Source organism: Brachionichthys hirsutus, unplaced genomic scaffold (genome assembly GCF_040956055.1).
Source record: "Brachionichthys hirsutus isolate HB-005 unplaced genomic scaffold, CSIRO-AGI_Bhir_v1 contig_976, whole genome shotgun sequence".
Taxonomy (NCBI): domain Eukaryota; kingdom Metazoa; phylum Chordata; class Actinopteri; order Lophiiformes; family Brachionichthyidae; genus Brachionichthys; species Brachionichthys hirsutus.
The window spans coordinates 28,245-54,935 of NW_027180316.1; the positions used below are offsets into that span (position 1 = coordinate 28,245).

The window sequence follows — 26,691 nt, forward strand, 5'->3', positions numbered from 1 at the left end:
AAAAATTGCAGTGGAAAAGATGGAGGGATGGAGGCGAGGGAGAACAAATCAATGCTTGTCTGCCAAAGAGCGAGAGCTCACCAACAAGACGATTGAAATTATATATTTAACGCAAGTCTGTCAGCCTGGATGCCGACTCGAAAGCCCTGCTGTCTTTGAGACGGTTCACCCAAAAAGTAAAATTCAGTGTCAAACAGCTGGATTCTCTTCAACAACTGACAAGGACGAGGACTTAAACTGACTACGGCAATGGCGTAGCCTCCAGAAGCACAGCCATCCTTTCAAGCCAATTTCAAAAGATATTTACATAGTTTTTAAGAGGAAAGCTTCACTTCACCTCAAAGTTAAAAGCATCTTTACGTTTAGGGGCTAAAAGCTTCATAAAGGCTTTTATCCATTTGGAGAATTAGACTGGGATGTAAACTCGGGAATTGTATGTATTAACCTCAATCGAAAGGAGGCTATGGCTTTGGTCTGATGACTTTGTTGGAGACGGGGGGGGGTAAAGCAACAATCCCATAGATTTTGAATCCACAATTGGTGTCAAGGATCCAAATGAATAAATGAGTGAAACATCAAAGTAATAATCACACCAACAATGACGGTCGGAGAAACTTTACTTTGTACATTTCCAAACAAGTCCCCACCTCCCTTCAGTTGTTTTGGAGAAAATTGCTATTTTTGCTGCAAAGCTCTAGAAATCATTCATTTATCAGTTATTTTTTGGGTGAACCGTTTCTTTAAAACATGAACGACTCCGGGTTCAATCAGAGAACCCCGCCAGGTGAATGAAATGAGAGTAACTGTTTCATAACTTGGACTTGTGGAGCAAAGTCAACTGAAAACTGTGCAACTACATCTCAGCTCATTATTTGTGAGTTATTGACTTCCTTTAGTAGATTCACGTCTCATTGGATCACGAGTCGGCTCATCGACGCCACTGGGATTAATTAAACCGCTCGCAATCTGACATCTGGTGCTGTGCATGTCGGAGTCGAGAGCCGCCTCCGCCTTGGACCGTTACGTCACATGGTGTCTCCAATAATAATGAAGGTTAGCTAACGCGGAAATCAAAGGCAGATTGATGAGAGGGCCACGAGCAGCTGGTTAGGTAATGATGGCTTCATTCTTTCAGCCATCGCCCCCCCCCCCTCACTTCCTACGCTCTCCATCCGCCCCAACCTTTTCTGGAATCGTTATTAAGCGCTATATTTAGATAAAATGAAAACCTCGCCTCCTCTCATTTGTGTGCATTTCTGGGCCTTTTGTAATGCATTGTGTAGAAACAGGCTACAAGAGCTTCCGCCGCTGCCGAAGGGCAGGCCTGCTTGCACAGACTGTATGACTGTTCCTAGACCTGCACTCGTCTGTGGGAGAAAATGTTGAGTAACCTTTAAAAGAAATGCTGCTGTAGCAAATTCCAGTCAACCCCAGGTCACCCGATTTTTATTTACAACTGATGCTGGAAATAAAATCATTTAATCTTAGAAATAAAAACTGAGATATCTTCTCGAGGCAATAAAATAAATATGTACGATATAATCGCTCCCGCTCTCTTCATGCACTCGCACAGTTCCTCATATTACACACTCGCGCTTGAATACACACATTCTTCCTCGTCGTCGTTGCTGAATTTCTCTCAAGAGGAAGACGTTCCAGAAGATAACTTCTGCAGGTCAAAGCTTTGATCCCAACTCGACCAATGTTCAAGCTAAACGAGGTCTGCTAAAAAACCTATCTGTTAGTTTTAAACCCATCACCAGTCCTCTGTTGGCTTCCGCCAACAGGTTGATTTTTGGCCGCTTATCCACATTCACTCTGCTGTGGGTTACCGAGGGTAAATCGAGTCCACTCTCCCTCATAAGTGTCTTATCAGCGCAAGACCACCTGGATAAAGCAATAGTGGATCTATGAAGTAAAGTGGATGAAAGAGGAAAAAGAGGAGTAGAAAGAAGAGGTTGGCGTAGCAAGTAGAACTCTTTCCAGAATAAAACACTGATCCTTAGCCCTGAGGATTTTTGCATGTTTGTGGCTTTGGAGATTAAAGGTCTTAATGTCACCACTTCCTCCCCATTCTCCTCTTCCTCGTCCTCCTCCTCCTCTACCTGCCCTTCTTCCTCCTCCTGCACTTTAGCTCACTGGGACTTCTCATCGGATTCAGATGGGGAGCGTTCTCGAGGCAGAGACAAGTTCTTGTGTCGATCCCACAGCTTGTGGAGCTCGGTGGCTTCGTTCTCGCTGCTGCTGGTGCCGCTGTCCCGGAAGCTGGCCAGAGGTGGACGCACCTTCACACCTTTCACGGTCACAGAGCCTTCTATGGCTTTGCGAAGCTAAAAGAAGCAAAAAAAAGTTAGCGAGGACAGCATAAAGGGTGTCGATGTGGCCAGTAGGTAGTCTTAGAATTGCTAGCCCAAAAGTCAGTAATACACAATCTGAGCGCAGGTACACAGGAAATCTGTTTCCCAGAGCAGAATGGGAGGGAAAGCTCGTGGTCAGAGGGCGACATGCATCAGAATACGGGGTCAGGGTGACCTCTGCTGATGTTTGCTGAAGAGTTTCACAGACCAAGGCTGGAGGAGAAACGAGAGGTGGAAAGGACTCGGCATTCATTAATCTCTGAGAATCCTTCTCGTCACAGAGACAGAAAAAAAGAACGGCGATAAAAAGAAAATGTCCAGACATTGGGTTGGACCTGCTTAGCACAATACTTACTGCAGTGTGCTTTAAGAAATGATCTTCAAAAAGGAGGCTACATGGGTTTATATCAGCCTAGATTATTTGATTAAAGAGGATTATAATGACAAATATATTTCCTCATATGCCTCAGGTGACAATTTTCCATTACGTCAATCTGTTTGAATGTTTCTAAATGCTTTCTCACTCAAACTCAATTCAATTACATGTGTTCTTTTAGCAAAATACATACCAACTATTTTTTGTTGTCTTTCCTGTGTGAAAGAGTATAACAAATATTCTGTTTGGGGCGAGGCCCAGTTTGTCATTTGTCTGATAGGGGGAAAGAATTGGGTGCGACAGACCCCGACAGAATAACGTCTGCAGGCCGTAAGGTGAAAATAATGCACTACAACCACACAGAAACATCTCTGCAATTCTCTATTTTCCATAAGGCCCAGTGAGGCTGTACTAAAACAGCATGTCAGGGTGACAAACTGGGAGAGACTGGGCTTCATCTGGGGTTTTTGTCTGCCGGCGGAACACACAACAAAAACCCCCCTAATGCGAGGGACAGGCAAGCAGCATCAATGCTCTCACCAATTTCTGACCCATTCACAGAGAGAGAGAGCGGTTTTCAGGTTTTTTCTTTTTGAGGAAGGCAAGGTGGAAAGCGATGGAGGGAGGAAAGAACAGCGAGGGACACAATAGATAGAGACAGCAATATTAAGCAGCCTTTTGTCAGAGTGCATGACAGGAGGAGGGAGGAGGAACCATTAATTCTGACTGAAATGCCATTGTGTGTGTGTGTGCGCAGCATGGTGTCCTGATCACATTGACAGTGACTGTACAGTGATGAAAGCAATGCATTTACTGCCTGTATAAAGAAAGTGAAGAATTCTAAAATGAGGTTAGCTGTCAAAAACAAAAACTAAATCTGGAGGTTCATGTTATGAGTAAATATTTAACACTAAAGAGTTAAAATATACGGCCCAAAAAAAAAGAAGACTCTTTGTTACCTCTTTAAGGGAAACCACGCCAATGAGGCGTCCGATGCTGGTGACGTAGGCGTGGTCGAGGCCTAGCAGAGAGAAGATGGTGTGTGTCTGCAGGAACACGACAAACAATGAGCGAAACACTGAAATGGTACAAAAGCGGGTCAATGCTGTGCCAAATTCCTACTTTATCTAGAAAATGAGGCTCGGTAAAGTGAAATGCCCTGCTGACTTCAATTACCCAACACCGACAACTTCATCGACAACGGATTCACTCAACTCGTCAAAAGCTAAATGGGAATATCGGAGACATTCAATGAGGTGCAGTAAATCGTTGCAAAAAAGCAAATAGCTGAATTTGAATTGGCTGAAAATGACAATAAATAGATTAAGTTGTTTATAGTGCACTTAAAATCAAAGAAAAGACAAGGAGACAAGACAAAAAACCTAAAAGCAGCCGAGTGGTGGAATGTAAAGTACGGTAAAGTACCACAATATATAATGTAATATTTGTTACCTCCGACAAGGATGTTATGTTTTTGATGGCGTTTGTCTGTTAGCAGGTTTATGGAAAAACTGCTGGATGGACCTTGATAGAAAAAAATGATTGGTCTAATTTTGAGCCCATTCAATTTTGAGAGCGATCCGGATACCCATCTGGATAAAAAAAAAAATCCAGATTTTCCCACCTTTAACTCCGCTCAGAGTTCTCACTCTTCTTAAACATCAAATTCAAGGACTTCTTAATGACTTCCTGAGCCCAATCCCCCCAAAATGAAATGACCTATAACAACAGAGACATGGATCAAGGCAGATTACTCTGATAGGTTTTGGAGAAATAACAAGCTTAGAAGGTCACAGACAACAACCAAAAAGAAAAGGCAGCTTGCAAACACTTCTCAGTTGGACTGCATTGAAGATGAACCAGTAATTGGACACATTTTTGTCAGCCACCTGGAATCTTTCTTGCTGGCTCATTTTTGATCCATGTTGGAGGAATTCATTATAATTATTATTTTTAAATATACGAGTCGTGTAGTTCGAACAAGAAGAAGAAGAAGAAGAAAAAGAACAGTGATGAAATGTTCTGTGAATGCTGGGGGAATGTCATTATGAATAATTAGCGTCACATATCTTCTCACATTACCGCCTGGTTTTCGAACTTTGCATTGTTATGCACGTTTCTTTTAGCATCATTGGTCAACTACACTAAATGATGCTGCTTTTGGCACTCCAGAATATATTGCATACTAAAGTATAGAAGCCACTTCTAGGGCAAAGTGTTATGTGGGACACCACCATTGTCCAGGTTATGTCACATTTGGGCTTTGGGCCATTTTCAATAAAGACACTTTTATCTCTATGCAAAACAAAGGCTATGTTGTATTAATTAAATGTTTGGCTGTGCAGAGACTTTTGCCCAAGGACAAGAAGTTCTTTTTTTTTCCCAGAACATTTAGACGAAAATAATGATGAGAATTAAATGTTTCATCAAAGACAAGAGGCAGAAGTTGCCAAAAAAAAAAAGCAACTTATGATGAAAGCGGTGCATAACGGTGGGGATGAATATATACTTTGGACAGAGTTAAATCTTTCAAATGACATTGTGTTCAAGTCTGTTTTCATGCCTTTACATTCGCTGAACTTTTTGAGTTATCTTCCTAAAAGCCGGACGGACACAGACGCCGGCGACTACATAACCTCCGCCGTGATATGAACAAAAACCATCCCTTGAACACATCTTTTGTGAACCAGGCAACATGTGACAATAATGGAGGCCTGCCATGATAAAGTTCAGCTTTGCTACTAAATGTGCTGAGTTTTCAATGTGGAAAAACTAAATCGCACACACACGCACACACCTACACACACACACACACCTTATGCAGCGACGTGCGCTCCACCAGCTGGAATGGGGCGGGGTCGATCTTACAGTTGTTGAAGCTGACCTGTTCATCAAGTTGCATCTCTTCCCACTCGGCAATCTGATAAAACACAGAAGAGAAGGTAAGTAAGAGCTTACAGACAGATACAGAACAAAAAAAAAGAAGAGTGCAATACTGGAATCAGTCAGTAGCATTTCTATACAAGCTAATGTACAGACATTGTGAGATTTGTGACTATAAGACGTGGATGGAAAAAGCGAGAGAAATGTGAGGCTGACAGAGGAAATGAGAGTTCTTGTTGATGGATGATTTATGAGTGATATAAAAGTGCAGGGGGGGGGGGGGGGGTACCGTAATTGTCCCATCTAGTGCTGCCAGGGTGTGATGTCATCCAGAGGAAATAGAGATTCAAGTTAGATATAAATAAGATTTCAGTGATCGATGTCGATACAAAGAATTGTTTGGAAAAGGAATTTTTATTGCTCGGCAACCAAAATAAAAAAAATGATCACACCTAAATAATACCAAGTACAATGATAAGTATTATGGCTGCCTGGCTGGCTTAAACAGCGTCATCACCGACACGTTGCAGCGTGTCTGCATGCATGCATCCGTTGGTGCTGCTGGCTGTGTTCCTCACCTCTCTGATAGTCATGTCGTCCTCCACGTCGCCATCGTCCTGTTGACAGAAGCGACAGGAGAAGGTGAGCGGCCAGATTACAACACAAAGCTATGCGTGCACACTAAGCAGGATAAAATGGAGGAACAACACAAACACATGAGCAGAACTAGACTGGTAAACAATAAAATAACCGTGTCTGGAGTTTTCTGCATTACATTAATTATTTGTGCCTTTGTGTTGCATTTTACCTGGGCACAAAACAAAAAACCACAAAAACACATGCTGAAAACACACAATCGACCGTGCCCCGCATCGCAGCACTGCCGTCTTGAGACAGATGGACACACATGGAATGAGTGACTAAAGGAGCGACTACAGTCCATTTAATGAATGCGGAGGGATGTGATTTATGAGATGTCAGAGCAGACGATCATTATAGCGATGGATCAGCGGTGCACTCGGTCCTCACGGCTCATAAGGCTGAAGCTGCAGACAGTCTGACAAGTAGGACCCAAACTAGCAACCCTAAGACCGGTAGATAAGCGCAGACAATGCAGGGTCATTGTGCGACATGACAACAGGGCGTGTATGTGCTGCTCTGTGCTTGCCTGATGGCAGGCTTGGCACTTTAATAAATGACTTAAACAGTCCAACCCCGTGTTTTGCCTCCAAATATTTACGGTTTGTTTCAGGATAGAATTCAGGAGGAGCTCTGTGGAAGTGCGTGCCGGAGAGAGAGAGAGAGAGAGAGGACGGTAGAGAGAGTGTGACACAGGGGCTGATGGGAGCCCCGAGCTCATTTATCCTCATCGCTGTGATGACCGACCCGTTGGTAACCCTAGCAACTGTTGCCGCGAGCAAGAAAGAGCTGCCCGACTGTAGCACTATGCAAGCAAAGGCCAGATGTGCCTGGAGCCGATTGGACGACACACACACACACACACACACATACGCACGCACATATACATGATCATTCCACCTGTAACAAGGGCCTGAATGGTGCTGTTGCTTCAGATGACATTAAGACAGTCTGGTTTCATAAGTAAAATGTCAACTAACATAATGGAGGAAATCACTTAGAGAGAAAGAAAGAGGATATATAAGGTAGGCAGAACTGTGTGTGTTAGAGGCAGCTGTAGAGCAGAGTGCCGACAATACACCAATAAAGCTGTATTTCTGCACGCCTGTAACCAGATAAGCGTGATAAATTCTGGTTTCTCCTCCTCCTTACTCCTGCAGTGATCCATCTTTGCTTCCATTCTCCAACTTAATGACACAATCAGCGGCAGGTATTCTAACAAGACCTAGGTCATCAGTGAGTATAATCACTCTGTAAGATTATGTATTCAGTCAAAGTGTATAATAACTATAGTTTTATGATTGTGTACATTGGGATAAAAAAGGTTTTGACCAAACTATTCTTTGTCTTTTTCAGCCTGCAGTAGGGAGAAGATGTTAGAGGTAAGGGTTCTTTTCTACTTCCTGTTTTGGCAATTGGAAGCTTTAGCATCAGTGTTTTATAACCTAAATTCAAAAACCGCCTTCAGTTGAAATATGTTTAGTACAAATCATAAAAAAAAACCCCATAACATGTCCAGCAAATTTTATCAAAGTACCTTTTCAGTACAACTCACAGTAGCACAGATTTTTAACATCAGTCCGGTTGAGTGTCATACACATATTTAATTTACATTTATTTAAATTACGGGAGAGGAAAATGCTGCATTTGTTCCCTATCATTAAAGAACAAATGTCTAAACTAATTTTGGTGCCATCAAATAATGAGTTTGTTCATTATTAGATATTAAACTGAATGTGAAGTCAAAGCTCACGCTTCAATCTATGCTGCTATAAAGACTAATTCGAAAGCGCCCCTGCAGTGAGGAGAAGTTCGTTCTTCAGTGAAGGAGCAGGTCTTTGTTTTCTGCCCTTAGGCTTCATTATGCACACGAGGCAGGAACGTACAGGTGTGATCAACGGTGTGCTAAAATGAAAGTGAATTGAAGAGGCAGCGGTGTGTACGGGCTGACGGGTGGAGAGTATGGCTCGTCAATTTGACAAAGAGAATCAATTTAAGTCTGCAAATTGCTGCACTTTTTAAGATAGTATATATCTAAGTTTAAGGGGAACATAAGGGAATCATCAATTCCATCCAAATTAACCCATCAATCCATCCAAAAGTTGCATTAAATATTTCAGTCTGGAGACAGAGATACTTTTCAACGCAAAGAAAAACAACCAAAACCCCTCCCTTTAATTTCATTAACCTCCTAATGGCATGGAGAAAGAAAGATGAGTTCCTGGAGATGCATGGAGACAATTGATTTCACATTGCTTTAACATGTATTTGCTTTATCCAATCATCTGATTAACGAGACGCTGCGTGGGGGAGTGACCAACCCTCTTAATATTCTAAGTGCTTCCTTTGATGCTCTCAAACCTGCAAAACAATTCCTCACCTTGAAAGTATCTGATTTTGAGCAACAAATCAATTCACGCTGAAAACAAATTACCGTAGTATGTCACACTCATCTTCTCTAGATAAATCCAACCTCTCAGTCTACATCGCTCTGTAGACGGGAATCACTCAGGAAACTATCCTCTGAATATTCATCCGACCTAAAATAAATCTTTAGCGGAGCCAATGGCTTTGTTTTAGAATTTCTAGTGTGGTTTCACTAAACATATTTTAGACTTATTACACCTATAATATGGATGCAGCATTAAATGTTCAAGCTGCAGCTGGTATAGACTTTAGTGAATTGATTGCAGTTACGTGAGCCAGAAGTGAAGCTGCTTCTCCAGCTTTAACAGAACTTTACAAACAAACTAAAAAAACAGGAAAATGAAATCTCAAATAAATAAATAAATAGGATGAGGCAAGGTGGCACCCCCTCCCCCCCCCAAAAAAACAAAAACTCAAACAAAAACAAAATAAAACCCGCAAGCCATCATAAATAAAGAATGGAGGTATTACGAAGACGCAAAAGTGGTGAGAAAATAATAAGAAAAACTGCCAGGAGAGACTGGTAGGCAGGGCGGCAACATTTCCCTGAAACACACAACTGATATCATTTACCCGCCATCAATATTTCACACCCCAAGATGGACAAGAGGAAGGGATTGCTGGGTGGGGTTACAGAAATATAAAAAAGGGAATGGGGCTTTGCTAAAGTCCTAAAGATGGACAACAAGTGTGAAGGAGAAACGCAGAGATCAAACCAGATACAGAGACAAAGAAGAAGATGAGTGAGAAAAACAAGTTAATATCTCCTCTGGAATAAAACAAACCCTAACCTTTTTTGTCCCTATTCCTGCAAGAGTATCATAACAATGTTATAATCAGCATTACGTATAAAGTATTTTATTCCATGGGAACAATGGATAATGTTGCAGCACCGCTCTGTGAATGACAATGAAAAGATAAATGTTCAATAAAATGATGGAAATAGAGTTCCTCAGTCATTAACAGTGACAGGGTGATGCTGATACAATAGTAAATGAGATTCAGAAATAAAATTCCAATAATATATCTCAATAAATATTTCTTCTAAGGTCTACCGTTCACTTACAGCAGCTTTGGAATATAAATCTTCCATTGCAGTGGTCTGCAGCTTTTTGGGATCGCTATCTTTTAATTACTTAGCCGTTAAACTTTGTTGTAAAATTTTGCCCTCCCTGAAACTGCTATTACTTCTTTGGCCATCAGCCAATCAAATCTAGGCAGTAGCACTTTTTAAAAAAAAAAAAGGCACTTAATTTTCGGTCTGTTAATGCGACTTCAAATTAAATGCAAAGTAAATTTTGGATTCCGTACACACATAGTGCAGAGTCAGTGGAAAACAAAGTGGGCAGCAGTGTGGAAAGTTACTTGGAATCTAGTGAGGGAAGCTGCAGTCTGTTTTTTATGTGAAACAGCTAGAAAGCTGCAAGTAGATGGATTCATTAAAAGAAACAACTTATAGTATTTCTATGCTATATGCCAAAATTAATTCAAATGCACAGCTATGAGCTTCACCATCTATTGTTTTATTACTCCCAAAACAGGACCTTATTGGGAACAACCAGACATGACAGAAAACAAACAAACAGTAGTTTAGTGCTGAAATTAAATATTTTTGGCTTGTCTCAGAAAGAAAAAGGGAGGAAAAGGAGGAATTTGCAGGAAAAATATCGCCGGTGTTTGCACAAAAACACAGAGCCAAACTCAACCCTCGAGTGATGTGTGCGAACACAGCTAGCTCACTGTGGCTCATGTGGATGATGAACTTTATATTTAAGGTTTGAAAAGGTCAAACTGGAATTAAAAAAAAATATTAATTGAAGGCAAACGTTCCCTTGGGTTTGAAGACAAATGTCAATGACAAAATGGTGGGAAAAAAGTACTTTTTTCCTGTCTGGAATGAAACAGTAGAAATACAGAAACACTACAAAAGACAAGTGAGAGAAAGACAAATTGTGTGTTTGCATTAGTAAGACAGTTTGTGCATTGAAAATATCTGCCTTTGTGTCTTAACCCTGGATTGACAGTGAAATGTTCAGCGGTGTGGAAAACGTGGGTAACATCCTCACCCAATAGAAACTCCTTAAACTGGGTGGTGGCTCCTATAGTGAAGGAAATAACAGTTTACGTAACGCGTGACAAACAATTTGAGGATGATTTGTTAGAATTAATAAATTACCAAAATATGTAATGTGTGGATGTATTTTTGTCTGAATGCATGATTATAGGCATAAGGCCTGATCATAAGGCTTTTAGTGTGATTTTCAGATTTCGACATCTGATCATTTGTCATGCAACACTAGATGTTCCGGCATCGTGGAATAGTTTTAACTAAATTTGCAGTCAGATGCTTGCTTCATTGATTAATATAATTGTCAGAGCTGGGGAGTGTGTGTGGTCACTGGTAATCAGACAGCAGGACACATCCCAATTTGTGAAGACATTTTATAACACCTCCCAGGACTTCATAATTTCATCTGCCGACGTGTCGTCATCAAATGCATGCCTTTTCCTAATGAAGAAACACGACGGCCCTGTCTGGATATATGCTGCATGCACAGAGGATCTCGTCTCGACCCCCGCCCCCCATCGCACATTAAGCACAAGGATTATATTTCTTTCAATGCAACATATACGCCAGGATTTTCGGTGTCACTTCAGGGACAAGGTGAGGTCTGCCCTGAGAGGCCGTCACTGATTGGACACCTCGGATGACATAGCTGATGATGACAACACAGCAAGCTTGGTTGAACAGCTTCGTCCTTTTTGACCATTTGACCACCTCTCAACCTCATGTGAACTTTGAAAGGACGAGGATTTGAAAACTGCACTGTATCCAAAAAGTATATTCAATAGGATATAATTCTAATTTTATGTGATAATTTACAAACCAACAATAAAGTACGTATTACAAAAAGGGCGCCATAAAATTTGGTCATAATTTAAATACCAACTTAAAAGAGATTGAATGTGTTTAAAATTAATCAAGCAGTACGTTGATGTCAGCATGAATCCCATTGGCCTATTGGTTTTTCGATAAAGCTCTAACCACACCCACATGTGAGGTCATAGAGTCCTGCCCGTCACTGTCAAGGAGCGAACTTCAAAATGTAAGAATTCTACAGGTTTTTCATGATTTAATCTTTTGTTTAATACAAATCTGAGATAAATACCATAAACTCTGGCAGCGTTCTAAGCTCAGTACAATTTCAGATTTTGGTTTAATAGAAGAAAAGTGTAAGAAACTTCAAACTCAACATAAAATGGCTGTTAAGGATTCAATTATGAAAGCAAATGACAAATTACCGGCATTGACATTTATTCGAGGTAATAGTTATAGTATTTAAGATGCTTACATTTTTTCGACTGGTAGATCAATGCAAAGAAGCAGATTGTCTCATATCAGCAGCCAGAGGCGGTGCCGGGTCAAAGGTTGAGGTTATAGGTTCTATAAGGAGGAGGATGTTCAACTCTTTAATTCAATGCACGATGACAACAGATGGCTGAGCTCAGGCCAGGCCACAGTGCATCGGCATTTAGGATTAGTCCGAGAATGAAATGGCGATGCGACCATCGGTTGAGCAGCTAATGAACCTGCTGCCGGGCGGAATCCGGACATTTGGATAGCCCCGATCGGCAAGTCTTACCACAACGGATATCCGCACCCGTTTGGACGGCCTCCTGTGCTCAGGAGACACAGGGCTTTCCACGTTGTTGTTTTTCTTTCAGGCGACCAGAGACAAGCACACAATGTTAACAGCCTCAACGTCAAACAGATTCGAAAAAAGCACCTCTCCTCTCACAAGACCACTTTGACTTGACCAAACTTCGCTGCGAAACATTAATGGGAAACTTATTTAACGTGAAACAAACCATGAGTGAGATTATCCATGAGCAAAGAGTTTTCTTTCAAGCCTTGCAATGCTGAGGCTAAATGGAAAAGGTTTTAAAATTGAGGCTGACTGAGGAGTGTGCGCGCAAGTGTGTGAGTGTGTGTTAAGTATATGTCTTTTTCAGTGTGTGTGTGTAGGAGGTACAGTACTGCAGAGCGTGAAGGACTGTATGTGAGAGATGGCATAGGACCGCGTGGGCCTGCAGAAAGTGTGAATGACAGGATGCGAGCCACTGAGTGTTTGAGGACACTGTCTCACCTCCATGCCTTCTTCGTCTGGAGTGGCGCAGAACAGGTTCTTTAAAGCAATGCCAGAATTATCATGTGGGCCTGAGAGAGACAGAGAAACGTTGGAATGAACTTAACAACTTCCGTGTTCGTTGCTTTAATGAAGTGCCTTCTGTTATTGTTGGACTTGTCCCATCTAAAGAGGCATTTACACCCTATTGCGTTCCTTTTATGTCACGTTTATTGGTAAATATATTATTTATCAGCATTCTGCAATAACCAAATCACACCAGGTCACTTTAAGTAATTCAATACATCAGCTATTTCTAAATATAAACAAAAATGCGAACTCCTGAGGCCGCTAAATGTTAACTAGTATGATTTATGCTGAAATGCACACACTGTAAACCTACAAATAACCTGCTTTCGTGAAACTGCATTAAATTATATCATTTTGTTGTGAGTTATTTCTGTACACAAAATGAAACATTTGACAAAAAAGCTCACTTGATTTAATAAATTGAAAGTTTAGCAAGGATATTTTTTTGGCTCTTGCTTCAAGTAAAGCAAAAACTAATATATTTGTTTTCTATCATCCAAGTGATGCAGGGCAAGAGAGACTAAGGTGCTATTAGTGATATGAGTTTGCCTATCACAGAGCCTCCTTCCAGATCAATTAAATCTCATATACCTGGAAACCTTGTGTGTGTTTCTTACTGGTGGGGATCTTGGAGGGTCGATCCACCACAGACGGTCTTTTCAGTGCAGGCTTAAGAGGCTTCTGAAGGATTGGACGAACAGGACTGAAGGTTGATTCTTCAGTGGAGATCTACACCCACCCACACACACACACACACGATAAGAAAGAGCACTCAACCCTGATGCTGCTTAAGGGCTCAACCCCTTTTTCTTTCTGCAGACTCATTAGACTAATGGATGTACATCTTCAGAGTGCTCAGATGGAGGCAAATCAAAAGGGGGAAACCGAGGAAAAGAAAAGGAACCAGCAGGAGGCCAGAGCTAATAGATGTACTCTCATGCTGGCCTTGATCTAAAATTTCATGACTTCAATAAGTTTCCATGCTGGCATTTCCATGACCTAAAAATATTTTTGCTGGGTTATTTTTTTTCTGAAGTAGGGGGCACATTCTGGACTCGAGCGTAAAATATTTCAGGGATCAAAAGCTTGGGTGAAAGTCGACAGGAATAAATTAAACTGTAATTCCGTGAAGATGCCGATCTGTAAATGTATTTATAGTCCTGGTATGCTGATGCTTTTAGATTTAATTCAATACCAGACATTATTGCTAAATTCAGTCCTGATTGTTTTCCTCACTAATCCCTAATTTAAATACTAGTGTTTTTTTGAACACTGGTGAGTGAGTCGACATTGCTAACACAAAAGGTTTAATTAAGTCCTTTAAAAAGCACCGATGAAAGCGGAAGAATCTGAGAAAATGGGGGGAAAAAAGAAAAAGTAAAAGCATCCCTCTCTCTCTCACACACACTCACACACATACAAGGAGAGAGGGCAAGAGAGAAACAGCTAATTAAAGAAGAAAAGAAAATTAGTTCTGGTTCTTGAAGTGGTTCTGTTCTTGTCTCACCAAAGACTCACCAGCATTTTGAGAGGAACAATTGTAATCAGGCAAAGATCATCAAAGCAGGAAGTTCCACAGTATTAAAAATATGTACACTATTATTTCACATTACCTGCAAGCATTTTACATTTTCCTTACATTGTCTTTATTAATATTATTGCCATCCTCTTTCCAACCTGTAGAAGAGGACACGCCCACCTTGCTGTACAACCAATCAGGATCTTTGGTAGATTCCTGGATTAACTGTGGGCTTCTTGTGTTATGGCGCTGGCTCTCTTCTGACCAAACATCGCCATGGTAACGTGACAGATGAGCACTGCCTACTAAACAATAGCTTTTTTGCAAAATGTCCTAACTATTGAAGCATCCCAGAGCTTGGTGCATGTGTTGTGGGAAAGTCTTTCTTTAAATAAGTATTCTTTATATTGCTATCTTAGTACTTGCTGATTAAAAGCGGGGTTTTAGCTCATGTAAGAGGTTTGAATAAGTTTTACTTACATTATTAGAAACAAAAATGGGGAAACTAAAAGCTTTGAATGTCTGGAAACATCTTTGACAAGCTGGCTGACCCTCCAACCATCAGCCTAGTTTCTTGGTCACTTAGAATGTGATTTACAATTTGAAATATGAGCAACAGACGCACAGGTAATGCCAAAGCATTTCCAAATATAGCTTAGTGTTCCATCACATCTCCTCGGCTCAATGGAAGTGACCTCTGACCTGGAAGCGGACTTCCTGGCTGATGCGCCGGCTGCCGTCCTCGCTGCCTGGGTTTGATATGACTGAGAAGCGCTTCTTCTCGTCGGCGGCTCTTTCCCTGATGTATTGCAGCCGTCTGGGCCAGCCGAGCTGCTGGGACAGCAGCGACTGGAGCTGAGCACGCTCGATAGAGCCCAGGAGGATCATGGACTCTGAGAGTGGAAGCGTCAAAAGAGTTAGGAGGTGTGGTGAGAGAGAGGGAAAGGAGACAGTGACACAATGAAAGAGGGAGTTGAGTGGAAAAAGAAGGTTGGGTTAGTGAGAAGAGGAAGCTTCCAGAGAGTAAAATAGAGGATGAGTAAAGCTCGTCTGGGGAGGGATGAGTGAGCAGATATCAGGAAATGTCTTACAAATATTGCAGCACTGAGCTGAGTTATATAACGAATGCAGTGAAAGAAAGTGTGTGTGTGTGTGTGTGTGGGCGGCAGCCTTCTTGCTTTAAGTAATTGTCTTTGTTGCAGTACGTGATGATTATGTATTTGCTTAAATGCCACAGCTAATTGTTCTTGCACGATTGCATAATTGAGACATTGCTGGAATAGTAATTTAGCATTTTGGTGAGCCGTTAATGCGAGGTGTCATCAGCCAGCTGTGTCCTGACAACCCTGTCAATCATTTAATCGCTTTCATGATCACGCCACCAAGGACAACAAGTGGAGTGGACGTTCGATCTAACAGAATCCATTGTAAACCCTGCTTTCATTAATAAAAAGGACAGGGGAGTCCGTTTCCTCTTCTTACAAAGTCCTTCACATTTACACCATTGAAGGTAAGATTAGACACAATTGCAGGTTTCGTAGCTTTACATAAAAAACCCAACTGAATATTTGAACACTCAACGTGACGAGGTGATACTGCTTGCATTTGTCTTTTATAGAGTGTGCCAACATGTGGAGAACAGCTTCATTTTACAGTAAAAGCTGCATCAAGATCCTTTTTGGTCACGGTGAACATAATAGTGGCAAAATATGACCTTACAGCAAACACGTCACAGGTAACAACAGCAGGCAGAAACGTGCAAAAGCATCATGTGACAAGCCACACTAGAAGTGGAGCATCGTTTGACAACGCAGCTGTTGCTGGCCTTGACCATATTTGGCAGAGAGGACAGGATATGCATACCATATATGCCTCTATTCTGATTGGATCAGGCTAGGAATTGGAGGTTGTGTCATTGTTGTAACCCCTAAAGCCTCCTCTTTACTGACCTTTCACTCTTAATCGACTGTGAATTAAATTACTATGGCATAATAAGCATGCTACAGGCTTTTATTTTGAAAAAAAGTGACTCACCTGCAGACTCCACTAGTGCCAGAGTCTTGAGGTGACCCGTCTGCAGAACATTGTGGAGGTCTCTGTAGCAGCAGTTCAGTGTGATATACCGTACGTCTCGCACCATGATGTCCTCCACACGGATATTATACTTCCTGAGTAAACAAAAGAGGAAGCATAAATTAGAGGAGGAAGAAAGAGAGACTTTAGGAATTCGGCACAGATTATAAAAAGGTCTTTCCACTCCAGTTACTGCACCGTTTGCTTTTTCAGCATAGTTAAAAAGAAAAAAAGAAAAAAAATGCTCTGCACAAATCTATAGCATAACTCCTCTGGGTCAAAGCCGAAACCGACAGTTTAACGTTTCGCCAACCGACTTGTCAATCCAAAGATGTGATACCCTGTGGATGCGTCGTTTTAGGGGATGTATTGAACCTTTGGGGGGAAAAAAAAATCTTAACCCTTGAGGAAAGCTCCATCTTAATTTGCTAGTGTATCTGAGATAATAATGTAATATATGCCTCTAAACTACTGGCCACAACCGCAGCAGGGACTAATTTCCCCTGGGACATCAACGGCAGTTGATTAAATCCGATTGGTTTCTTCTTAATTGAAATTGGCTATGCATCTGATCAGTTTGAGCTATCTGCCTTTAGGCCTAAACTTAGATGAGACAGATGAGATAAAAAATAAAAAAAACTGGTAGAGTGATCATACTAGCCCTAAAGACCATCATCATATTGCCCAGGGTGGAGGGGAGTGTTCTAAGAAGGTGCAGGGGAAGGGAAGGATACTTGTAATTATCGCTGGGGATTTTTGTCCTAAACTGAGCTGAGACGAGAGATTGGAGAGAATGGAGCAAACTCTAATTATGAATTATGAAATGGCCAAAGAAAGAAACAAGACACGTAATTTATCTGAATAAAAAGAGGTTGACAAGGAGTGCACAAACGATCACTGTGTCTGAGAACAAGAGTGGGTAACGTCATGTCTGTGAGTTTATATATGCAAAAGCTAGACACTCAAACTAGGAAATAAATTCTGTTTTCTCCTTGTGGGTCTGTGGGAACAAATGTACAAGTCATCATGTATTGCAGGGCAGACGTTACACAAGTGTTCCTGTATCTGTGTGCAGACGGGCGGACTGTTGTGTAGGCGTGAGATGGATAATTTCCAGCATGAGCAAAAAAAACAAAAAACAAAACCCTTCAGCTGCCTCCTCCTTTCTGTTGTATGCTGCAGTACTTTAACAGAAATACACAGACTGGGTGGAAGAACAGAAAAAAGAGGACGGCTGGATGTAGGAGCTTTCTGCACATTGTGTTATGAAATATGGACGGATTCAAGAGGATTCGATTTTCGTTCGGCTCTTCCTGGTGGATTCTCTTATCATCTTTATTCATCTGCAACTGGCAACATATCAAACGTCATTGTGTCGACAGAATTCGAAATTGTATTGTAGATTGATGCTCTCCTGATGTAAATCCGTGCACGCATACCAACACAGGTGTGTTTCCTGACTGCACTCGATTAGATTATATCTATCGTTAATATCTTAGAAACAGCCACACAGAGAAAGCACTGAAGGAAGAGTAAAAGGCACTTCAGGTTTATTGTTTGGACCAATGTGGTTTCTTTTCAGCCACAACCACTTTGTTGTGTGCAAAAATTAAATTTGTAACAAGGATGGGACATGGTGCAAGAAAGAATTCATCAAGTTTCCGTGCGGGTGAGATCTAGGTATTTCTTTTCCACTTTCATTAAGATATTAAGTGTAACTTAAGACCGTTTCTTTTGTTTTTTTTAAAATAACTGACAACTTTCTTCTGTCTCTCTGACACACAGCTGAGACAGGAGAGTAGAGATGGGATTGATATTAGATTGCAGCATTAAATAATGAGAGAATAACAGATGATGAAGAGGGATATCGTGGGTCACCTGAGGTGCTGAGAGAGGGAAGGATCCAAGTAGGAGACAGAGATGAAACTCTTCAGGGTTTGATGAACAGATGGAGGATGAAATACAATTTATTTTTTGTCATTACTCTCAATTTGTGGATGATGCGATGCAGCCGCATAATTACCTTCACCTTATGATTTCCCCAACATCCATAACAATAGTTGGTTCTGAACAATTAAGGGAAGAGCTCCTCTGCGTGGATTCACCGAGCTCAGAGAACAACAAGGCAGGTTTGCTAATCCCGTTCAGTGCTGTGGAGTTGGTATCAATTATTAATAGGGGTGAAAGCAATTAAAACATTGATAAGATGAACCATCCGACCGGGCGCCTCCACCCTTATTTGTCTTTTTGATAATCAAATCCCTCTGTGATCCCACAAATATCCCAAAGGTAGGCAAAGGGGGGGGGGGGGGGGGGGCTGCTTGACGTTGCTAAATCAAAAGCAATATTCAAAACCATTAACTCCCTTTGCACTCAGCGTCACATTTTACCACAGGAGATATAGACTGGCAACATTTACACAGTGTCTAAGCCAAGCTAATTAAACTTCAAGTATGGAATAAATAAAACCCTACAGAGCAAACAACCTGGGATTTAACAAACCTGGAGGGGGCTACGGTTAAAGACTAAAACTAACACGCTGCAGGTAACAACCAGGGATACGTGTGGCCCGACGGGCCACAGGATAGCAATTTATTCTGTTCAAGGATTCCATATGTTTCCTAGTTTAAGTGGCTGCAGAATCATACATCCCATACAGATGTTTCTGTATCAATCGAAATGTTTATCCATCTACCTATTTATGTCTATTTTCATCTCGTTAGGAACTGTAGCATTTTTGAGCCTACATTTTCTGAAATCACATTTTATGTTTCTCCTTCACATCTAAAGTCTCTTCATGTTTAACAACGTACTCGTGGTGACCCCAGCCCAGCTCTGGGAGGTAGGGCAGCTTCTTGATCCTGATGATGGAGTCGTAGAGGGAGGGCTGGAGGGACTGGGCCACGGCATTGGCCAGGATCACCGCTATCATCACCGGCAGGATGTGGGAGATCTGGCCAGTCAGCTCAAATACAATGACTGCGGTGGAGACTGTGTGGGTGACCGCTCCGGACAAGGCTGCTGCGCCTTTGGGAGTGGGGGGGAGGGACAAAAGAGCAGAAGTACTGTTGAGACATAATTGTTCAGTGGATTTATCTGGTGATAAATAACATGTGTGTGTGTGTGGGAGGGGGATTTCTCTTGAAAGTCTCTATTCCATGCTTCACTACAGCCAAGACATAGCTGCCAGCGGCCATGAGCAGCAACTGTACAGATGAATATCACACACACAAAATCTACTCTCTATTCAATATCAATCCGTCCATCCTGTCAATTTCCTCTCTGCCATGCCAACCAACCGAATTCATCTTCCGTTCCTCACAGTCGTCTCTTTGAGACCCATCAAGGCAAACAGACATATTCATGAAAGCAGCGCAAGATGGCACCTTGACATTTCCAAATCCCTTTCACCGGTTCACAAGTGTTGTGTAAATAATATAAAAGCAGACAAAGCAACAGGAAGCAGAGAAAATGGACGCGTCCAATTCAAAGAACGAGATAAAACCCTGACAAAAAAAAAAAAATACCACGCTGGAGAAAACAGATGGAGGTGGACCAAAGAAAGTTTCATTGTTCTTTGTTGTAACTTAATTAAACCTGCAAGCGTCTGCCCGTCCCCTCCTCAGATAAACGCTGCCGCTCCCTCGAGCCGGCCTAACATTCAGTTCTTAAAGGGAGATGAAAGGGGCTTATCAGAGTGTCAGGCCAATGAGAGTCTGAGTCATCACTTACAATGGCACCATGACAACAGCATCAGCACCCAGAAAAACAGCTGCCGCCATCCTGCGACAATGGGATAATCAGGGCGGCCGTCAACACGCAGCGTGGCGGAGGGAATCACAACACTGCATCTCATTAGAGATGCAACTTCAGAGAGGAGGGAAGTGATGCAGGATGAAAGGATGGAGTATTTCTTATAAAAAAATATACAAACAACAGCAGAAGCCAGTTCTGACTGCTGTGCAGAAGCACAGTTTTATGTTTAGGTCAATATTAATTCCACATGCATGTAATCATTTATAATGGGCTTGCTCTTATTCATCCACCCGACCAGGTAGGCCTCTCCAGTCTGCAGTTATTTAACTGGATGGTATACGTTCTGTGTTTTCATGAAAGACAACTAGATTAAAAAGCAACCTTTGAGAAAAGAGAAATCCATGCGCCGTTAAATATAATAAGAGAGGAAGAAACCGCAAGTTGGAAAGCAAATCACTCCTGCATTTTGTAACACTGATATTGTTTGGAGGTAGAATAAGTAATGAAGACTTCAGGCAAGTGCCAGCAAAAACTAGTTTCACACATTTCTTTTTTTTATATATATGAGTTTTAATTGACCTCTCTGCAGAAACAAAATGAACTGTTTTTTTAAAAACTGGTTTCTGCTTTCTAGTCTAATCTTTAATATTGTCTGGTGATCTTGAAATTCGATTCTTGAGTGTTTGAGTTTAATCATATTCCATGTCTCCTTTAATCAGGGTCTATTTACAGTCTTACCCGAGAGAGGTAAATTGAAGCTGTGGGGAGAAAAATAAAACTACATTTCCAATGAGTAAAGGCAAGAAAATGAAAACCTTTGACTCCCCTGGAAGCAGTGACGCCTCGCAGAAAATGTGTGCACAGTTAATATCTCCAAGAAGTAAAAGGTGGAAATAAAAAAATAACACACATTTTTGTGCCCGGGTCCAAAACAGTCACAACCCATGATACAAATGTATGCAATTGTAATAAATTTTTAGAAGTGAGCGCAAAATAAAAAATGGCTTTTCAGGAAACAATGAGAAGAACTTTGAGGAATAGTCATGTCTGAAAATACAGCATCTCCGATTTACCCACGACAGCGTAACCTCCTGGCACGATGGAGTAGATGGTGCCATCTGTGTGGATGCCATCTGGGAACCAGGCTGCCATGCTTTCTCCAACCAGACGACCAAAAGCTGCCCCTGAAACACACACGCACACACTCTCAACACTGTTGTACTGCTTTAACTATACACTTTACCAATGCACTTTACTTTGGTACATCAATTGCAAATACTTTTTCTGAAAGATCAAAATGTCCATTTCACAGCTGTAACATTTAAAAGTGAAGCAAATCTAAAGGGACAAGCATTTACTAAATGGTATATTGATGGTGGAGCCCTGCAGACTGAGCTACTGTCTCGTTTGTCCAAATTATGCTTTTGTGCTTACCTGTCTGATGCGGATTAAACATCTGCAGCCAATGGTTAGCTTCGTTTAACAATACACAAAAGTGACACTGCGTGCTTCTGCAGGCCGGGTTTTACATTCAAACAGAAACAGGGGTTGCTGCATCCATGCCTTCAGGCTTTTGTTCTAAGCTACGTTGAGACAACGGAGTCACTGCGAGTTCATTTTCGACAGGCAGATATGAGAAGTGGTGTCACCGTCACACTATTGGCAAGAATTTATCTCTGACATATTCACTTTCCCTGATCCGCCCACATGCGCACAGCTCCAGCTTCTCCTTACCGATGACAAACACTGGCATGAAGGCCCCACAGGGCACTGGGATGGTGGTGGCCAGGGCAGACATCCAAAACTAAGAAAAAAAAGAGAATCAAGACATGAGGGAAGAAGAAAAAAAAAACCAAACAACCAGGGCGCCATTCCAATAATCATCATAGCACATCCGCAAGCTCCTAGATGATAACAAAGTTGACTCCTCCAGCAGCAGTGAGGAGGCGGCCATGTGGAGCTTATTAGATTGAGCTGTCATTTTCACTCATTTACCAAAAACCCTGAAATGAACCCTGGGTAATGAGCGGGCTCCACTGATTGGCTGACGCTGCACACGCAGAGCCAAAGAGCCTGCTAATTAGGAAAGACAAATCAAAAGGAAAATGTCATCACTGACAATGTGTGATCATTAACGTAATGCACGAGTGTGTGTGCCTTTGTGTGTGTGTGTGTGTGTGTTGACTGAAGTTTCAGCAGAGTTTAAGAGAGACTTAAAAACAGACTACAAAATTATTCGAGGCGATCAAGAGGAAATGCTCGATCAGAAGATGATCTGAAGCATCGCTTAAAACTCAGTATTATTAACGGCCGTGGGTGGTTGCACGTCGGGTGTAAAGAAATGGAAGTTGCACACACACACACAAACACACACAGATGAGTGTGACGGGGTGCTGCAGATTGTTGTCCACCCTCACAGGACAGGAGACATTTAACCATGACAATCCCACTGTTAAGATCACCGCCGCCACGCGAGTACCCTCTCAGTGAGGCTCAAGGTTGCCAAGGAGACAGACCAAGGTGCCACAAAGAAGTGAAATGTGGAGCTGGTGGAACTTATGCTGCTTTTATTTATTGTACTGCTCCCGTGTCGGATGGCTTAAAGTAATAATTGTTAGAAGCAGCGGGTAAGTCTATACCACAGCGGTTGAATACGGTCCGTGACGGAACCCCCGTTACATTTTGGAGGTGATATTTCTTTAAGATGAGTGCGCTTGTTCGCATGGGAATAAATCTTTCCTGTAGAGAGATTATATATCTAAAGCCTGGATTCTGCAGCGTACGGAACAAAAATGGTTGAATGGTTTTCATGAGCACTTTTCTAAAAACATGCAGTTTGGAAAATTGAGTGTTAACCTCTCTTTAGAGGACATGTGCTTGCGGTGTTACAATCTCTCCTGTCTATGGCTGTATCCAACTCCTACAGTGACATCCCCCCACTAAAAGAATCATTAATGATTCATTTACTCTAATTTAATGTAATTCACTAAGCGTACGTCTCACTGTGAGTGCACGGCCATCAAAATTTATGAGGATCTGCAACCCTAAACCGAATTCTATGAACCACCAGAGAGCAGGAGCTGTAAGGCCGGAAAGGAATCAAGGACTTAAGAGGGTGGTTGGTTAAAAACCATGGAAGTGGAGCAGAAAAGCTCTAACACAAAAACCTTCTACATTAATATCCAATTAAAATGCACTTAATGAAGCACATTCATTTTGATAGGGGCTTTAATAAGACTTAAGTTATAGAATGGCTTTCAGGATCATAGTCTGAGAAAGAAATGCCATCAGTTAACGCAGTCAGATATCATAAGGAGGCAGTGTTAGATATGTGATTAATATACTAAAACAAATCCCCGGCAGCTACTGTTTTAAAAGATTTTGGAAAGAAAACTTTACTGTTTCAATTATGTGTCATCTGAAGAGCTTTAAAAACAAATATTGACTCCATCTGCCATGCCCTTCTCAATCCATTTAATTGTGTGTGGTCCCTGAGAGCCTGCAAAAAACATCATTTTTGTTTGTCATTCGATTCTGCACCACTTTACAGAAGTACGGTGCCCATAAACTACATGACCCACAATGAAATCCTGTTATCTGTGCACTGAAGCGTCACAAAAATCAGCCATTCACTCTAGACGCCGGTACCTTTACTAGCACTGCTTAATGCTTGGTGTGTCCAGGACCAGGCAGAATCACTCGCATCTCATCCAGAACCAGAACCCGGCCAGTAAACAACCATGATATTTATTCAACCAGTTCCCAAACACTTGTTTGAAATATCTGTGACAGTCTTTGGTCAAAATAGCAAGCAGATGCTGCAGGAAAGCGTCCCTCTCAAACAGCTCTGTGAGAAAAGCCTCTGAAAACGAAAACGAAACTAAATTGAAACCGAAATGTTTGCTCTTAGATGAATGATAATGATGAAGGCTTCGTAATCATAAACTGCTCTTATAACACATATAAGGGTGTTATAATGAGGGTGTGGGCTCATGTACAGTATTTTGTGTCTATGTACAGTACATGTAAAATTACACACGCAAGTGTTTTTGTGACAAAACTCACTTTTTCTCAAGCATGCAATACAATTGAATATCTGTTTTTTTTTTAAACTAGTTATTTATCAAGAAAACCAATAATCAAATGTAGAGGCCATTAAGTAATATGTTAAAGTGTAGATACAATCTAGCCGACCCTTTGAGGGTAACTATGATATAAATGAGAGAGTACCTATAGGTATTATTTAAAGCTGCAGTAAAACAGTGAATCTCAATATATTTATCTGTCAACACGATTCCTGCAGAGCTGAACTCAGCCTCGGCTGCAGGAGGTAAGAAACACGGCAGACCTCCAGCCGCAGGTTGATTTCAGGTTAACGTTGGCCTTTCATTGAAGCAAACAGATAACCAATGGATATGGTGTCTTTAGACTAATTGCAAATTTATCAAATAATTGATCGATATTACAATGATTACCTATGGGAAGGCATTAACGCGAATGTCATCAGATTGCAACAAAGGATGCATGAACAGATTTTTTAATCATCTCTTCAACTTAATTTATTTCTCATCGTGTTTCTGGGTGGAGAATTTGACCAGAGGCTGGAAAGAAAAAAATATTATTTTTCTTCAACTGTTCTTTTCCCTCAGCCTCAATGTCGTTATTACTACACCTGTCAGACTTTGTTGTTGCACGGGGGCATGTACACGTTTAAAATGAAACAAGGTCACAGATTTACAACCATATTATGTTGTCCTTTCAGACAGGCAATTAAAGCAGTTTTCTTTATTTAGTTAAAAGGAGCACTGCCTTTAGCAGGTTTTATTATCCTAGCTAGCGGGGTAATTCAGCTATTGATAAATCCATCAATCAGCTGACTTTGTTGTAATCATTGGTCAAATCAGCGGCTAATTGTCCACAGCTAACCAACCTGCACCTAGCTGGTTTACTAAGCTAAATGGAGCTGGTTGAAAATGCTGACTTAATAATAATAATAATAATAATAATAATAAAAAGGCATTTCATCTATATGGAAAGAAAATGTTGAACGGTTTTAGAAACAGTTTTTTCTTCCTGTGGCTACAAAGTAAGCAAGACACACACACACACACAGAGGGAGAGAGCTGTTGATGTGCATAATTGCATAACACTAAAAATAACACTTAACCACAAAACCTGCCATATTCCTTTGCAGGTTTTGTTTGAGGATGTGCGTGTGTGCTTTTTCTAGTGTGCTAAAAAAAAGGGTATAAAAACGTCTTCAGGGGTACCACAGCAGACCCTCATCTTCACTGCAGGTATACAGCGAGCTCGAAACAGCTGGAGTGAAAGCCTGACAGAAGTTTGAGCAAGAAAAGGAACAACAAGACAAGATGGCTGCCACGGAGAATAAAAGAACCATTTATTACCAAGAAGGAGAGGGAGAGAGCAATATCCCCCTTTGAAAATCAACCGGGCTGAATCCAAGACAACCAAAGGCTGTAATTAGACAGAGCCATTACAGCTTCACATCGAATGCTGTGTGTGTGTCTGTGAGAAAAGAGGACATGAGTCAGTGAATGTCTGTAGATAAATGGTGAGAACAGCTGGACGACTGTACACGTTGGTGATTTTCGTTTTTTCTGTTTTTTGTGGTTCTAGTGCACAAGTCTCACCTTCATATCAGGTATGCGGAAAGTGCACACACACACACACCTAGAATTTAGTTTAAGGACAGAACACAAAGAAGAATGAAACAACACACAGCAGGAAGAGAGGATAATCTAATGAAATTAGATTCATGTAGGAATCCAGATTTATACCTGCATGTAAAAACAGAAGGCTGAGCGAGACTTTCTCTGGGGTACTTATCAGAAACTATGAAAAAGAGGCAGCCACCCAGTTTCTTCCTTTCCTGCAGAACAGCCTGTCACACCATCAGGTCTGCTTACATAACTTTGACACTAGAGCTCCTGGCTCATGCTGTAGATTAATTTCATTCGTATTTCAACCACTTGCTGCAACGCAGACTGCTTTACAGCACAGTTCAAGCACTTTGCTGCACCTTAAAATATTTTTGGCACAAAAAGAGCATATATATTTCAATATTGTTAATGCAGGAAGGTTTACTTGGTTTGCAAGAGCCTAGGGTGAGGATTTGAACATAGGCGACTTTGGTGACACCTAGCGGTAGATTGCAGACACTGCAGGACAGAAATGCTCCTCTAGTTCTCACGGGGATTGTCCCATTTAATGTCGATCTAAAACGCTTTCAAATCTGCATGTAGCAGTCTAACACAGACTTGAAAGTTCTGCTAGATAATGATGAGAAAATAAATGTTATCTGCTATGGGGTGGTTCAGTCTCAGGAGAAGACAAGCAGCCAATCACAACAGCCTAGGCAACATACATGCAACAACGATGTTTACAGATAAGCTCTGTGTTGATTTATATTTTACAATGTTG

General features: G+C 41.4%; 1 protein-coding gene across 1 annotated transcript in view; it reads right to left on the minus strand.

Moving 5' to 3' along the window:
- Positions 1-2,135: 2,135 nt before the first annotated feature.
- Positions 2,136-26,691, minus strand: part of LOC137912506 (chloride channel protein 2-like) — a 47,263-nt gene continuing 22,707 nt past the window's right edge. Inside the window, exons 13-24 of the mRNA XM_068756656.1 lie at positions 21,982-22,051; positions 21,321-21,431; positions 19,305-19,518; positions 16,453-16,586; positions 15,121-15,311; positions 13,517-13,628; positions 12,831-12,901; positions 12,327-12,401; positions 6,195-6,233; positions 5,549-5,653; positions 3,693-3,779; positions 2,136-2,330 (exon numbers count right to left, since the gene is read on the minus strand). Of these exons, the coding sequence (XP_068612757.1) occupies positions 2,136-2,330; positions 3,693-3,779; positions 5,549-5,653; positions 6,195-6,233; positions 12,327-12,401; positions 12,831-12,901; positions 13,517-13,628; positions 15,121-15,311; positions 16,453-16,586; positions 19,305-19,518; positions 21,321-21,431; positions 21,982-22,051 (1,404 nt within the window). The remainder of the gene's footprint in view (positions 2,331-3,692; positions 3,780-5,548; positions 5,654-6,194; positions 6,234-12,326; positions 12,402-12,830; positions 12,902-13,516; positions 13,629-15,120; positions 15,312-16,452; positions 16,587-19,304; positions 19,519-21,320; positions 21,432-21,981; positions 22,052-26,691) is intronic.